Genomic DNA, 16,293 nt, shown 5'->3' with positions numbered 1-16,293 from the left:
CCCCCCACCCGCCACCACTTCCACAAAATCCCCTCCCCACCTTAAATTTTTCCTCAAAATCATTTCACCAAGAACAACAAAAGTGACGCAACCCTCGGTTTTTGGTCAAAATAAAATAAAAAATGAAAAAAAAACTTGGAAAAATCATTTAAAAAAACCGCAAGCCCTCACCAATTTATTTATTTGCAATATTTTTTTTCCGGGGAGCAATAATTCAGACAATGATTTACCGATATTTTCCATCGTAGAATATTCTCACATGACCACGAGATTCTCTCGGTACTCGTGCAATTGTAAAATGTTACATAACCAGAGACCAATGCCCGGCACTTGAGTTGCGGGGCACAATGGGTGGGAAAACACGAAAAGAGTTGGTGGTGAATGATAATCGGTTCATTGGAGTGTTGAGGGTCGATGGCGACGGAGAAATGAATGATTTGTGTTACCTGATCCTTCTTTTTTTCCATTGACCATCGGAATTTTCACAGCACCATCCTCGCCGTTCGCCTCGACTTGTGACCCAAGAGCCATGTCCCCAATCGTGTGAATTTAAACGTTTGAATAGGGGGATTTATCACAGTGTCTTATTGACAAAACTCGGTTCAACTTGCACTCACTGACTCTATTATTGCAGGGGGATTTTACAATTTGATAATCAAATTGGGGGGAATTGGATTTTTTTATCGGAATTATCGGAGTAATTGGAGGTTCGTGAGGACGGCCAGAGCCCTCCAAGTGCCGCACTTTATTCCCGCACGTGCGTTTACGGAGAGTAAAACTTTCGCGATCACCAAAGGGCTAGGGAATTTCTGGCGGAGAGGGTGATTGCGATTGGCGTGGTCTGGGGGGATTATCGAACGGTGGGGCAGGGGTGCGCATGCGCGAACGGGAAGGCAGTATTAGATTTTTTTTTGATTATTTTTCTCACTCGGATTTCAGCCAATCAGAGCGCCGCGTTTGAGGCTGTCAGTTTTATTTCGGAAATTTCTAAAAAAAATTCGACGGAAATTCACTGGTAGCTTTTCAAATGTTTCTCATCTTTCAACGCATTTCACGTTGTGTCAAATTTTGCAGGTTTAAAATTTTTCTGCAAAATTTGACACAATCGTTTCTAGGTAACGAAGTTATCGGAAAATATCCGATAATTTAAGTACTAGTGGTATTACTACTGAGAATTTTTTGTTGTTGAAAGGGTTTGCGGTTTTTTGAGAGGATCAAGCTACTGAAGCAGTTTTTACGATTGAATTTGACGTCAATGTGAATTTTTTTATTTTGCTTCATTTTTTAGATATTTTTTTTATCGGGAAGGTTTTGCAATCTTTTGAATATTTTCGAACGATTGATGTAGTTTTTACGATGAAATTTGAAGTCAATGTGAATTTTTTAATTTTTCTTCATTTTTTATATATTTTTTTTCAATTGGAAGGGTTTCACGGTTTTTAGGGAAATTTTCTTTCAATTCAAAAAGAATTTCGACCTTTTCAAAACCTGTCTAATGCATTTCGTGTTTGGAAATTCCCCTAGAATTCCGAATAATCTAGCCAATAGGAGAAAATAGTTATTTTTGACACAGCTGCTACGTTCACGTCGTGCCGAAATAGCTATTTTCGTCACAAGGCCGAAAAGAACTTTTCTGACGATTGTGAGGGTTGCAGACCGAGTCGAAGTTGAGGAATGCAATCACACGAGTCAGAAAAGTTTTTTTCGGCCGAGTGATGAACATAATTTTTCTTTACAATGTCCGAAAGCGGCATTTGACGGACACAAAGTGTAACAAGTGTATTACTTGTAACGGAAGATAGCACACAGTTCAGCCAATCGCTGAACGTAACATCACTATTAAAAAGTATTGTTCGATACATGTGAGACGGGAATTTTCCCGGGCGTGAAATTGGCGGCCCCAGGCGAAGCCGAGGGCTGCCAATTATACGAGCTGTATCGAAATGTACTATTTTGTCACAAGGCCTGAAAAGTATTTTTGACGAATATGACTTTACAGCCGAATCTGACTACAAATCGAGCCGAAGGCCAGGATTATAATCACATGAGTATGAAAATACTTTTTTGGCCGTGTGACAAAATATTTTTCATCATGAACGAAAAAAAATTAAATTTAAAACAAAAAAAATCTTTCCAAAGAAACACGCCCAGATAATTTGAAAAAAAACACGTCAAGAGAAGCGCTATAATTTTCCGATAATTAAATTTGTATTTTCCGCCAGTTAAAATTCCCTAGGTAATCCCCCACCCCTCGACGAAATTCCGAACCGAGTTTCTAACCTCTAACTCTGTTCTTAGAACTCTAGTTCTTAGAATTTTTCGGAGTGAAAAGGGTGAAAAGTGAGTAAAATTGAAAGCTCGTTTTCCATCGCTCTTGGTTTCAATTCTTGACAAAAACAATTTCTCGCGATTATCGACGATTTTCCGAGGACTTCGTGGTTCACAAGGTGTATTTTAAATCTCAAAATTGATTGGCTTATAGGAGCCGAGAGGTTATAAGTGAAAATGTCAGAAGGAACTGATAAACCTCAAGTGGAATTTCGCCTGGGGCCCGATCCAAACGTTACTTACCCAATTCGAGTACAATATTGTGGAAATTGCTCCCTTCCCATCGAGGTAAATCATCGCACAATTATTATATTTTTTTATCGCACAATTACCAATGAAAAATTACCAGGTCCTAATACAATTTTCCAAATGCATTTCTGCCTTAAAATTTTCACAGTAGAAAATGATAGAACAGAAAATTGAAAGGTTTTTTCTTTTTTTCGTCACGAAAAATCATTTTATTAATGTCACCAATAGTCTCCAGAATTCTAACTAGTCTCCAATTATTAGAAAATTCTCACAGGAATTCACATTCTTCGAGAAGGATTTTGATTTTTCCCAGCAAATAATAATTTACAAGAATGAGAAGAATAAATTGGATTGCTCTTGAAAATGCAATTCGAAAAGATTCAAATATTTTTTTTCAATTGTTCTTGTGGGTCTCTTTGATTATTGAAGGAAATATTTTTTTTCTTTTAGTAAAAAAAAATTGGAAAACAGTTGATACCGTAAATTATCATAAATCCACTAGTTAAGAATCATCTGAATACATTTCTCCCTTTTTTTCATTTTGTTTGGGGTTTGTAAAACAAAACAAGTGAAAAATTGCTCTTATATTGTCTATAGTATAGTTATTTTTGCTAATAAACTAGCAATATGTTTGCGAATGGTTATTTTCCACACCATTTCCTTCAATCATGGATAATCCATTGTTTATTTCATTTTATTAGATTGAATAAAATTTCTTTTTAACTAATTTTGGCTGATTTTCAACGTAGTTGAATGTTATCATCATCATTCTTATTATCCCTTTCTTCTAGACAACCGATTGTCTTTTTTACGGTTCTATCTCTCCCCTCAGCCCTTCGATAAAATGTTAATAGAAAAATTTTATTTATACATACTTGAAGGAATTTGAAACATCACATTTGAAGAAACCATCAGAAAACGCACTTTCAGAGAAATTCATGAAAAATTCTAAATTTTCAACAATCATCATAAAAATCAAATCAACCAATATTGCTATCGTATTCATCTTTCAACTTCGACTTAATGGCATTAAAACAAACATTTTAAGCTATGATTAAATTCATTTGAAGCATGATATTCAAAGATATCCCCGGAATTCTGATTTTCAAAAAATACAAAATTTTTGCAAATTTTCAGATAAATCAAAACAACGATTATTGCTATCGCCTTCATCTTCGAACTCGGTCAAAAGGACATCCAAACTAATTTTTTATGCCATCATTCATTCAATTCAGAACATTTTTTTAGTTATCGTGGGACAACTGATGATCGAAAAAATTCGAAACTTAAAAGAAATAATACAAAAACAAAAAAAATTTAAATCAATTTTTTTTCGCAAAAATCAATAAAAAATTGTTGACAATTTCTTCACATCGGAATATATATCTGCCTATTCTAAATAGTAATTCCATTTTTTATGATCTCCTCAGTAATTTTTTGATTTTTCAAACCAAAAAAATTATTACAAACTTTAACAATCCATTAATTGATGAAAAAAAAACGTGAAAAAATCCCATTCTCTAGGAAATTGAAAAATTTAATTTAAAAAAAACCAATCTTTTACTGTCTGCCATGATTTCGCTTCCAGTACTGCGAGTACTACCCAGAGTACGAAAAATGCAAGCAATGGCTGGAGCGAAATCTCCCCAACGAGTTTGAGAAGGTAAAACTAGTCGAAGATGGAAATACCGAGTCTGGCGGTGGTGAGGACGAGAAGAAGCGTCAGAAGAGGGGTGGCAAGGGTATGCTAAAAGCCAAGAAGAAGGAGGATGTGCCTAAATTAGTGACAGTCTCCAGAGCCCCGCGGGGGAAGAAAAAATCGGTGACTGTAGTCACTGGACTCAGTACATTCGGTGAGTCTTCCTCTCCAGAATCTCCAATAAAACCTATCCTACAATGCCACGTCATTTTATCCTGAGAATAGTTCCTCAAGAATTTTATCTCAGTAAAAATGATCCTAAAAATAACATCTTGGGCATTCAGTCTCATTTCATATTTTACGAATAAAATTGATGAGGATATGAAATAACGTAAAAAATACAATTTGCAACATTTATGAAGTCTGTACTTGACGGATGGTGAGTTATCATTGTAAAAAATATAAAGACAACAAAAAAAATCGACAGAGAAAAAATATTGCAAAAGAATAGGCACAAATTTTTCATTTGAGGATATCCAAGTACTTTGGGGATTTTTTCTCCAGTGAAATGCTCCTCTGCTTTTGTAGTCGAACATCAGAGTTTTCATTTGAGTCCCATTTGACCCCAAGTTTCCGGATATTTTACGATGATTTTATTATTTAAACTTTGCAGGACTGAATTTGAATCTCGATATTGAACCGTTTGAAAACATTTGAAAAAACATTCAGTAAACATTTGGTAAATCTCCATCTCCAGAATCTCCAATAAAACCTATCCTACAATGCCACGTCATTTTATCCTGAAAACACTTCCTCAAAAATTTTATCTCAGTAAAAATGATTCTAAAAATAAAATCTTAGGCATTCAATCTCATTTCATATTCTACAAAAAAAATTAATGAGGATATGAAATAACGTAAAAAATCCAATTTGTAATATTTATGAAGTCTGTACTTGACGGATGGGGAGTTATCATTGTAAAAAATATAAAGACAACAAAAAAAAATCGGCAGAGAACAAATATAAAAAATGAGGTACAAATTCCTCATTTAAGGCCCGAATGGACTATCTTTCGAACGTTATCTCGATTATTTTTCTATCCTCATAATGTAAAATACATCACAATTCCCATTGGATTTGACATCACGCAGTAGTCCCTAAAAAAATTAAAAATAATTAGTTTGTCCCTAATTCTTCAAGTTATGGGGCAAATTGAATTCATAACCAGGACTTCCTAGTGGAAATTCCCTCGAGCTCCCAATGACTCACTTATTTATATATTTCTCCAATTTTTTTTTTAGATATTGATTTAAAAGTGGCAGCTAAATTCTTCGGTAGTAAATTCGCCTGTGGCTCAAGCGTAACAGGAGAGGATGAAATTGTAATTCAGGGAGACGTCAAGGACGACTTGTTCGATGTAATTCCAGAGAAATGGCCACAGGTAATTAACCGATTGATGAAAAAATCGAAAAAAATAAGATAAAATACATGAAGGAATGAAGGATTGAAAAAGTCACCTCATAAAAATTAATTTTCCATTTTTTATTTTAATGGTAAAAAATGACTGTGCGGATATAACGGTTTTGCTCGTTTTTTTTTTCAGATCGACGAGGACTCGATAGACGACCTCGGGGATCAGAAGAGATAATTAATCGATTAGCTGAACTACTCGCACAATATTTATGGTGAAATTCCCTCGATGTAATGGAATATAATTTTTTTCTCTCGTAATAAGATGTAAATAAATTGAATCGTCTACTCTGCCTCCCCTGGTTCTTCCTCCACCTCCTCGGGCTCGTCTAGGTGGGTTGAGATCACCTGGAGGAGGGACTCTATTTGCTCCTCCGATAGACGATCTTCACTTTCTTCTATAATCTGAAAAAACACGAAATTTTTATGCATTTTTCTCTGCTCTAGAAGAATTTTTTCGTATTTAAAGGAGTATGAATGAACTTTAATTGAGTCATTGAGTTCAACGAGGAAAAATAAATTCAAAAAACCAAAAAGGAAAAAATTCAGTAGCGACGTGGTAAAACGGTCTAAGTCGACTTATCTCTCAGTTGAGTTTTTGAGGAATATTTCCGAATCTAAGGGAGATAGCGAAATTGTTGTCATTACATTTGTTAGAGCACTCAATCGGCTCTACAAAAAAGGTTATAACAAAAATTTTGCCATCTCCCTTAGATTCCGAGATATTCATTGAAAACAGGTCAATAGTCAAAATTGACTTGTACCGTTTCACCACTTCGTTACTGAATTATTCGTCATTGATAATTTTTTATGTGAATTCTAACTTTGATGAGTGTAAGAAATTGATCGATGAAATTCTTTCTTGAATTATTTTTTTAAACAATAGTCTCTCGTTCGACTACGGTGTTTCGACATAAAATGCCTTTGGATTTTAAACTTGACTTTCTTCTAGATTTTAATATTACCTTGCATTTAGAATTTATTTCAGATTTTAATCTTCAAAATTCAAATAATACAAACAAAGTTATATAAACCTCTAAAAAAAAGATTGAAAAATCGCTGGAGATGGTTTGATTATTCCCGTCAAAACTATCATGAACATGAAAAAAAAAACATGGAATGAACAAATGGACATGTTTTTGAACATGGAATTCGAAGTAATCAGGATTTGTCAATTGTTTTTTTGAAGATTTTACCAATTGAATTTCTATGGCAGTTTTGGGGCACAAATTGATGAGCGTCAATTTTTCACACTTGGTTAATTTGAACCCCTCGACGGCCTTCAGAAACTCCTTGATCTTCTCCGGATTCTGCTTCTTGCAGGGGGTGTCCTCCAGGTACCTCACAGTCTGGTACGTTATCGTCGCAAGTTGATTTCTCGACTTGTGCTTTTTATTTCCCTTTATCTGTTTGAGAATTTCGAGAACCTCGAAGTTACTGAGATACGCTGTGTTTTCCTTCAACCTAACAAGAAAATTAGTGAACGAAACTAGTTTTAATAATTAAAAAAATTTCAAACTAGATTTTTCACGTAAGAGGGGATTATCTCAGCGGGAAATGTTGGGAGACACTTCTTGAAGTAAACTTTGCTAAAAAAATAATTTTCTTCATTCCCCAATTCAAAATTTGTAAAAAATGAGTCCAGAGAATCCTTGAAATGAACTAGAAAACTGTTCTACAATCTAAACAACAAACAAAGGGAGAGATAGGGCAAAATGAACCAGTGGAAAAACGACTGTTTGACGCAATTCAAGTAAAAAAAAAAATTTTATCAACAATTTTTTTTTATTATTGGGAGTACTGATGAGAATAACAATTTTTCATTCAATAGAATGCAAAATTATTGAGAAGTTTTGACGGGAGATTTGTCAATGGATTAATTGAAAAGAAAATGAGACAGCAAAATCCAAAGTCCAGAGGAAGGCCCAGGGGGAGACCCAGAGGGGGAAAAAGGAAATTGAGGCTGAATTTCAATGGAATGAAAAAAGAAAAGTGTAATCGCCCTAATCCAAGCAATTGAATTATAGATGAAATATTTAATATTACTTGAAAAGAGAACTGGATAAAATTAGGGAAAATTATTAATATTGTCGTCTCGATATAAGAAATATACGAAAAACCTTCGGGAGTTTCTTGACGAGGTCTTAGTTTGACTTCTGGAGAGTCAGGGGACAGCTGACTAGTGGACGTTGAGATCGAGATCTAACAGGGGAGTGGGATTCATCTGTGGAGGTAGTCGATACGCTATACAGGGCTTTCGAATATCAGTGATTTTTCCGCACCGCATGTTCTTTTCTACCGAATAGAAAATTATTATTTTCATCAGTACTCCCAATAATAAAAAAAGTTGATAAAAAAATTTTTTTTTGCTTGACTTGCCATTTTACCCCACTCTTCTCTAGCTAAACAATCGTCAATCCCCTCAGATAACCTAAAAGGTCTCTGAAAAAAAGCCTAAAAAATACTTACACCTCCATTTTCCCCCAACAATCGATCAGAAATCCAAATAAACCAATTACTCCACTAAGAAAATCATTTAAATAATTTCTCTCATAATTCTTCCAACTAACAACATTTAAAATGTTGACTACAGGTTAGAATCCCCTCGCATGTTTACAAAACTGTTTTTCCGCTTCTCATGAGACGACAAATTTTCGGTGGTTTATTTTCGTTGGTTTGACACTTACCGCGCATTTTCCACCGCCGGCCGGTGTTCGTAAAGGCTCGAGGGGCTCGAGCAACCGAAAAACATCGCAAGCGAATCGAGAATCAAACGCACGTCGTCCTTTTGTGTCTCCACGTCTCAAGCATTTCCCAGGTTTTTTTTTATTGTCAATTTTTTGGGAAACGTTGAAAAATGGGCGATCATCTCCCATTTCTCGCGGAATATGCGAAAAGTGGAAGGGCTTCCTGCAAAGCGTGCAAAACATCCATTCCCAAGGAGGCGTTGAGAATCGCCAAAGTCGTGCAGGTAACCACAATTTCATTCCTTTATCTTCATTGAAAAAAATTCCAGATTCATTTTTCTTGTATTTTTCGATTTTTTTTTGGGATTGGGACATTGTGCAAAGGTTTGTCTAGGGTTTGGATATATCTTTTTATTTTTTGGAGGGCCTCGGAGGTTATTAGATGGGGAAAATGGTTGGGGCAAGTGGGGGGTGGGAACAAAGAAAGACGAGAGCTGCGACGCGAGAAAAATCGTAGATACGATAGCTGGGATTTTTCTTTGTCGTCGGAAAATGGGGATTCAGATTTTTTCACGAGAAAATCTCTGGATTTTTTTTGGGCCGCGGGATTTTTTTCTCGGACGAATACGTTGAGCGCACGTATGAGAAAAAAATTATAGAAAATGGATATTATAAAAATATCTAGGGGAGGGTAGGGTAAAGTGGACACTTTACTTTTTTTAAAAATATTCATGACGTGTTGAATTGTTCATGAAATGGAATAGTTTTATTTTTAAATTAAAAAACAATTATTCCTCTTTGTGATGAGCTTAGACTGAGCTCAATTGATAAATCTGTTACTGAGTTATGAATATTTTTAAAAAGTCAAAAGTGTCCATTTTACCCCACCTTCCCTTAAATTATATAATATATAAATTATATAGATATGTGATATGTCAATTGTAGATAACACGCTGGAGAATTCTATTTTTCCATTGTGTTTTTGTTGAACTTTCTAGTAGTTTTTGGCCTATTCTGTTGGAAAATTTCGCAGCTTATCTGCGTGTTTTCTTTCTCAATGGAATTGTTCAGTGGAAAATATTCTATAGAAAAAATCAGTGGAATTCGATTTGAGTATAGACCTGATTTTATTGAGATATTTTCTATGGAAATTCTTCGACCCAAATTTTTCAAGTTTTTTTTTTGATTTTTTAATTAAAAGAAAAACAATAGAGTAGAAAAAAAATTTGAAAATTTATGTTGAAGATTTTCTGTAGATAATGTCTGAACAGAAAAAGTTGTAGGTATAGAAAGATGAAATTCTATTAATTTCACTTTTAAAATAGTTTTTATTGGAAATTTTCTGTTAAAAAAACGCAGTAAAATTATGAAATTCTTCAATAGAATGGGCCGAAAATTAATAGAATTTTCAGTAGAAATCCAATAAATTTTGGTTTTGGCCAGCTTATCTGGGCGTTTTTTAAATAGAAATGTTCGATTTTTCTTTACAATTCATTCGATTGAGATTTTTTCTATGGAATTTCCTCGGTTCAAATTTTCTTAGTTTTTTTGTTTGATTTTTTAAGTCAAAACAGAAGCTACCGAGATTGAAAAAAATGTGGAAACATTATGTGGAGAATTTCTATAGTAAATGTTTCAATAAAAAAAAAGTAGAAGAAGCTGAAATTCTACTAATTTCACTTCTGAAATACTTCAATTGGACATTTTCTATGGAAATGCAGAAGAGAATAACAAACAAATTATTCAACAAATCGAAATTTAACTTCTGCCATTCGATAGAAGGATCATTGAAGTATTTTCAGTAAAAATTTCAAAATTTTTAGGGGAAATTTTGTCGATAAACGAGATGATTTAATATGATCGAATCGGTTGGATGTAAAATTTGTCATCTACAACTTTTGTTCATAGAAAAATATATTATAAATGCATTGAAAGGGGTTAAAACAGAGTTAAATGAAAATATGAATGTAGAAAAAATCTTATATAATTGACGTTATCTAATAAGGAGAGGAGGAGGCCTACATAGGTGTAAAACAAAGGAAACGTTTGTAACACCAAAGAGATGAATAAAAAAAAATAGTTTCTATTGACCATTTTCTGTTAAAAAACGCATAGTTGGCTGTCGAATTCTTTAATAGAATCGCCCCAAAACTACTAGAAACTTCAACAGAAATGAATCAATGAATGAATCAAACAACTCACCGAAAAAAATTCCAAAACTTGATTGTGTCCGCAGAGTGCCTTCCACGACGGTGTCCAGCCGAACTGGTACCACGAGCGTTGTTTTTGGTCAAAAGCAAAGGTAAAAACCGCCGGAGACATCGCGAACCTCGAGAACCTCCGCTGGGAGGACCAAGAGAAGATTCGCAGTCGCATCGACTCCGCAGACACCCCAGATGCCTCATCAAGCGGCTCCAGCAAGTCCCGCAAGCGCCCCAGCTCAAAGGCAAATTCCGACTTCTCCGTGGAATACGCCAAGTCCAATCGTTCCATCTGCATCGGCTGTGAGGCTCCGATCCTCAAAGGTGAGGTCCGCATCTCCAAGATGGACTTCGAGAGCGAGACGGGTCAGAGGCTGGATGGAGTGGCCCGCTGGCACCACGTGGACTGCTTCGTCAACCTCCGCTCGGCCCTAGAGTTCTACAACTCTGGAGACGCCCTCCCAGGCTTCAAGGCCCTCAGCAAGGACGACCAGAAGAGTCTCAAGTCCAAAATTCCGAAGATGAAAGCTGCCGACATTCCCCCACCCCCGAAGAAGATGAAGGCCGAGCCAGTGGACGCCGAAGAGACTGCACAAATGAAGAAGCAGAACGAAGCGCTCTTTAAACTTCGTGAGAAGCTGCAAACTCTGACGAAAAATGAACAGGTGTGTCATATTTCATGTCGAGGACATGGTTCAAGAGAAGAGTAATCCTAAGAGCCAATGAATTGGTAAAAAATACAAATATAGATACATCAATGATTATGAGAAAAATAATTTGAATTGATAAGAAACTAGGGGATGATTAATTTAAAAATCGAGGGGGATTCGTGGAAAATTGGGTTATTAATGAGACAATTTGGTATTCGAGTTGTTTGTTCTAGAGAAAATTTAAAGAACAATTTTGAAAGGTGATTGATCAATTCTAAGAATTAAATAGGTGATAACCAGTGTCTGCCAGACTGATCAATTTTTTTTATAAAGAAAAAATTATAGATGTTGATTTTTTTAAATTATTTGTTCTGTTGGGACTTTTGCTATAAGAATTTTTGAGCATAAATTTTCTAAAAAAATTGGGTGGTGTCAGATGGTATGGTCTTTTACCTACCCGTCCCAGTACCTACGCGGTACCCCAGCCTAATTCCCTACCCGCACTTGCCTCTAAGCTAACTTATATCTAACTCCACATAACTAACTCCACATGCACTGGGTTCGTTTTCCGGCGATGAAAAAATCTTTCATCACCGGGACTCGAACCTGCGCTACTGGGACGTCTGCATAAATTTTCTAATTTTTTTTCTTGGGTTTTGTGTTTTCTAAAAATTGCTGTTTTTTATATTGTAAAAAAACTGCGGAAAACCTTGAAATATAATGCCAAAGAATTTTTATCGAGAAATCAAATTTTATTAACTGTTTCCTATCAAATGTATCTCTTGAAATGACACTGTAAAGTTGGAAAGCATCAATTGTTTTATCATTTCAATCTTGTATTGAAAGGAGTCGTTACGATACCAAGGGTAATGCCCACGAGGAGCTTTGAACCCACAACCTTCAGATTACCAACTCGCTACTCCAACCAGCCATCGGGGGTTCAGGAAATCATGAATAATTCCATAAATGATGATAATTTAGTTTATCAAGAATGGATGAGAAAAAAGTCTGTAGATGTTCATTTTATTTCGTCTCACTCCAACAACCCACGACTTTGAAAACTCATAGTAGTCTCCCCTTAAACTGTTTTACCCCTCCACTACTGAATTGTTTTCTAACAAATAAATCTCTTAAAAAACGTCACGATAGTCACCGCTAATTTCCCACACGATTCTAATTAGAACGACGAATGTCCCAACAGGTGGAACTGATGGAGCACAACCACCAGCACGTCTCCCACGACAACGCGCAATTACTGAACGCCCTGGCCGACCAGATGACCTTCGGTGCCCTTAAGCACTGCAAAAAGTGTTCAGGCGGCCTGCAATTCGTCTCCGGAGTAGGCTACAAGTGCATGGGTGACCTGACCGAGTGGACAAAATGCGAGGAAGTGACGCAGGACCCCGAGCGAACTAAATTCAAGATACCAAAGCACCTAAAAGAGGACATCCCCTTCCTGGCCGACTTCAAGTCGAGGGTTGAGCGTCGTATCCTGCGGATAACAGCCCCATCGACGTCCCGAGTTGTCAAGAAAGAGGAGGAGTCATCAGGGCCAGCGGTGAATCGTGGCCCGATGCCCCTGCGAGGAATGCAGATCTTCATTGCTGGCAAGACCAGCAAAGACAAAGAGGAACTCAGGAAGGACATTATGAGGCTGGGGGGACTGGTGGTGTCCAGAGTCCACGAGAACCTGGCAGTTGTCATTGCTGACGAGAAAACCCTCAAGAAAGGGGGCAAAACATTCGACAATGCCCAGGTCTACGACATCCAAGTTGTCCCCGAGGACTTTGTCGACGAGGCAAAGGACTTCAAGGACACCCCAGTCTCCCTCATAACTAAGAAGAACATTGCCCCTTGGGGAGGCGATCCAACCACGAGAATCGCCGTCACCATGCAGAAATCGTCGTCTAAGGGGAAGAGTATGTACGAGAAGAGGTCCTCAGGAAAAGTTAAGCTCAAGGTCAAGGGAGGTGGGGCTGTCGATCCTGCCAGTGGACTCGAGGACATCGCTGGGATCTACCAGGCTGGGAAGGACAAGTACACGGTAACGCTGGGCTTGACTGACATTCAATCAGGGAAAAATAGCTACTACAAACTGCAGATACTTAAGCACGACAAGAAGGAGAGGTACTGGCTGTTCAGGAGCTGGGGGAGGATTGGCACGACCATCGGTGGTGACAAGTGTGAGGAGCTGTCCCTGGAGGACGCCGTGCAGAGGTTCAAGGAGCTGTACCTGGAGAAAACTAAGAATGAGTGGGCGGCACGTGACTTTTTTGTTAAATACCCTGGGAAAATGTACCCGATTGACGTTGATGAGTGCGACGAGTCGTCGAATGTCGAGAGCCTCGAGTCGGAAATCAAGAGTAGTCTCAAGAAACCGGTGCAAGACCTGGTGAAGCTCATTTTCGATGTCAATTTAATGAAGAAAGTTATGAAGGAGTATGAATTGGACACTGATAAGATGCCACTTGGTAAACTTTCGAAGAAGCAGCTCCAGAAGGCTTATGGGGTGCTGAAGGAGGTGCAGGAGCTGCTGGCTAAGGGCCATCCTGACAGGGTTCTGCTGATCGACGCCTCCAACAGATTCTACACACTCGTGCCACATTCGTTTGGTGTCGGTGAGCCAACGGTTTTGGATAATGAGATATTGATTCAGTCCAAGTGTCAGATGCTTGATTCCCTCATTGAGATGGAGATTGCGTACAAGTTGCTCAATGTCAAGTCTGAGAGTGGCAAGAGCCCACTTGATGCGCATTACGAACAGCTGAATACTGACATTGATGTGCTGGATAAAGAGAGCAAGGAGTTCATGGTCATTCAGGAGTACGTGAAGAATACACATGCTGCCACACATACCATGTACGATCTGGAGATTGAGGATGTGTTTGTGGTGAAGAGACAGGGGGAGGAGAAGAAGTTCAAGCCATTCAGGAAATTACCGAACAGGAAGCTACTCTGGCACGGATCGAGGACAACGAATTACGCTGGTATTCTCTCCCAGGGGCTGAGAATTGCACCTCCAGAGGCACCAGTCACTGGGTACATGTTTGGTAAGGGTATTTACTTTGCTGATATGGTGTCCAAGTCGGCGAATTACTGCTGCACGAATAGTCAGAGCCCCACTGGGCTTCTGCTGCTGTGTGAGGTGGCACTGGGAAATATGTATGAGAGATTGCAAGCTGATTATATCGAGAAATTGCCCAAGGGCATGCACTCGACTTTCGGCAGGGGACAGACTCAGCCGGATCCGACCAAGGTGCATGTCACTGAGGATGGGGTGGAGGTGCCTTATGGACCTGGGGTACCTGCTAAGCTCAATGGACAGAGCTCTCTACTCTATAATGAGTATATTGTTTATGACGTTGGGCAGGTCAAGGCTAAATACCTCGTTCGTATGAACTTCAAGTACAAAATGTAATTCTGTTTTTTTTTGTTAGCATTGAAGTTTGGGTGGAGGGAGTTTTTTTTAGATATTAAAGGGCAAGATCTTTTTTTGTACGAAGCAAATTCTAAGTGTCAAGTACCCAAACTTCACTTTTTCATTTTTTTTACTTTTTCATTCATTCCATTGAATTTTTGTATCTGTTTGTGTTTTGGTCATAAATTATTTTTGTAGTTGAGTGGCGTCGATATTATATACCAATCAAATATTAGAAGTACATGTATCAATGATGAAACTGTTGAAGGGTGATTTATAATGGATCAAGATCAATAAACACAATATTTCCTAAATAAGAGGCCTTTTATTGTTTACAAAAGAAAATTCATCACTCAATTCTTTTCAACTTTAATCGATTAATTAAATATTGTAAATACAATATTTAGAGACCATTATTTATGAAATATAAACACAATATTTCATAAATGAAATGCATTTCTCAATTATTTTCTTTTCATCGCGATTCATCCAACATAAATTTGATCAATGAATTAAATATTGAATAATCATTTTTTAATTGAGAGACAATCATCAACAAGAAAAGATTGTCCGCAGGTAAGTCACTCATCTGATGGATTTACTAACTGTTGAAAAAGCTGCAAAAAACTGAATGAATAACTTGCAATATTTTTTCTCCATTCACTTCTCTCTTCCCAAAATATTCTGTGATGGATACAAAATACACGTAATTTACAAAAGTATGGGAAGACTTCCATTTTACTAACAAATGATAGTTACAATTAATTATACAATTATGTAATCTTAGCTGAACCTCAGCTGAATTTGCGAGGAATATTTCCGAATCTACGAAAGGCGATTTTCCATTTCAATTTTTCGCTTGAGATTTTTCCTATGAGAATGCTTGAGCATCAATTTGTTTTTTCTACGTTTTTTCACTTGGATTCTGTGGTGCAAAATAAAACAAAACCCAGCGGAAAAAACTTAGAAAATTTGTGCCCAATAATTTTAGTAGAAAAAATCTCAAGAGAAAACTTTGAACAGAAATATATTGACTTTTTCCAATAAAAAAATATGCAATAAAATGAGCGCCAAAAACAAGTAGAATTTTTCAATGGAATTTCAATGGAAATCCTATAGAAACCCCATAGAATTCCTATAGAATTTTCTAGCGAATTTGCTAGGTTTTTTATTGAATTTTTTTATGCGTGTTTTGACGAGGTTTTTTTATCAATTATTTTTAAAACGGACCCGAACCCTTTTACTCCTTTAATTGTCTCCTAACTTTCAGATTAAGAGTTCTAGGAGTGGTGGAGTCTCGTTGATTTCATAAATCGAAACACTAGTGCAATTAATGTCCAGGGTCAAGCAAACTCCATTGGTCCTGTTCTTCGTTGCCTCAGTGGCAGCAATGACAGTCTCATTGGTGATGTAGGTACCACCGAGATAGAGAGCGCGCAGGGTCTGCGTTCTCCTGAGTAATTGAATTACTCCCTGGTCGTCGATTCCACAGCCAGTCAAGCTCAGCACTTCAAGTTGAGTCAGACTGGACAGATATCTGCCCGTCAGGTTCAGGCAGCCTGTGATCCTCAGTTCCTTGAGCTTCTTGAGCTGCGCAAGGCCCATGAAACTGACGTCAGGCACGTCCGATAGGTCTGACAAATGATGCGAG

General features: G+C 37.3%; 4 protein-coding genes across 5 annotated transcripts in view; 2 read left to right on the top strand and 2 right to left on the bottom strand.

Annotated features, from left to right (window-relative positions):
* The window catches only part of LOC107036679 (clustered mitochondria protein homolog), a 13,237-nt gene extending 12,481 nt beyond the window's left edge, over positions 1-756 (bottom strand). Inside the window, exon 1 of the mRNA XM_015254795.1 lies at positions 447-756. Coding sequence (XP_015110281.1) covers positions 447-531 — 85 coding nt within the window. The 5' untranslated portion in view covers positions 532-756. The remainder of the gene's footprint in view (positions 1-446) is intronic.
* A 1,519-nt stretch (positions 757-2,275) lies between these two features.
* LOC107036578 (density-regulated protein homolog) lies at positions 2,276-5,972 on the top strand. 2 transcript variants are annotated; one of them, XM_015254621.1, is made up of 5 exons: positions 2,276-2,340; positions 2,483-2,616; positions 4,166-4,430; positions 5,518-5,657; positions 5,820-5,972. In XM_015254621.1, exons 2-5 carry the CDS (start codon positions 2,506-2,508, stop codon positions 5,862-5,864), a joined length of 561 nt encoding a protein of 186 aa, XP_015110107.1. In that variant the 5' UTR covers positions 2,276-2,340; positions 2,483-2,505; the 3' UTR covers positions 5,865-5,972. The 2 variants fall into 2 exon arrangements, with proteins under 2 accessions (XP_015110107.1, XP_015110106.1); XM_015254620.1 differs by having other exon boundaries at positions 2,302-2,616.
* On the bottom strand, positions 5,738-8,311 carry LOC107036579 (DNA-directed RNA polymerase III subunit RPC9). Its single transcript, XM_015254622.2, has 3 exons — positions 8,156-8,311; positions 6,883-7,150; positions 5,738-6,091 (listed from the first exon to the last, which is right to left on the bottom strand). The coding sequence occupies exons 1-3, from the start codon at positions 8,161-8,163 to the stop codon at positions 5,972-5,974; spliced, it is 396 nt and encodes a 131-aa protein (XP_015110108.1). The 5' UTR covers positions 8,164-8,311; the 3' UTR covers positions 5,738-5,971.
* Positions 8,312-8,404: 93 nt separating this feature from the next.
* Positions 8,405-14,953, top strand: LOC107036577 (poly [ADP-ribose] polymerase). The gene is made up of 3 exons (XM_015254618.2): positions 8,405-8,657; positions 10,610-11,239; positions 12,426-14,953. The coding sequence occupies exons 1-3, from the start codon at positions 8,544-8,546 to the stop codon at positions 14,640-14,642; spliced, it is 2,961 nt and encodes a 986-aa protein (XP_015110104.1). The 5' UTR covers positions 8,405-8,543; the 3' UTR covers positions 14,643-14,953.
* The last annotated feature ends 1,340 nt before the right edge of the window (positions 14,954-16,293 follow it).

This window comes from Diachasma alloeum, unplaced genomic scaffold (assembly GCF_001412515.2).
Source record: "Diachasma alloeum isolate Michigan unplaced genomic scaffold, Dall2.0 Dall_scaffold_00210, whole genome shotgun sequence".
In the NCBI taxonomy this organism is placed as follows: Eukaryota; Metazoa; Arthropoda; class Insecta; order Hymenoptera; family Braconidae; genus Diachasma; species Diachasma alloeum.
This window is presented reverse-complemented; position numbering and strand designations above follow the sequence as displayed.

Coding starts and splice junctions, on each gene's coding strand:
- LOC107036577 (XM_015254618.2), top strand. CDS start 8,544: ATGGGCGATCATCTCCCATTTCTCGCGGAATATGCGAAAAGTGGAAGG. Junction 8,658..10,609: donor GAATCGCCAAAGTCGTGCAG/GTAACCACAATT, acceptor TTGTGTCCGCAG/AGTGCCTTCCACGACGGTGT. Junction 11,240..12,425: donor CTCTGACGAAAAATGAACAG/GTGTGTCATATT, acceptor ATGTCCCAACAG/GTGGAACTGATGGAGCACAA.
- LOC107036578 (XM_015254621.1), top strand. CDS start 2,506: ATGTCAGAAGGAACTGATAAACCTCAAGTGGAATTTCGCCTGGGGCCC. Junction 2,617..4,165: donor ATTGCTCCCTTCCCATCGAG/GTAAATCATCGC, acceptor TTTCGCTTCCAG/TACTGCGAGTACTACCCAGA. Junction 5,658..5,819: donor TTCCAGAGAAATGGCCACAG/GTAATTAACCGA, acceptor TTTTTTTTTCAG/ATCGACGAGGACTCGATAGA.
- LOC107036579 (XM_015254622.2), bottom strand. Junction 6,092..6,882: donor CTGCCATAGAAATTCAATTG/GTAAAATCTTCA, acceptor GTGTTTTTTCAG/ATTATAGAAGAAAGTGAAGA.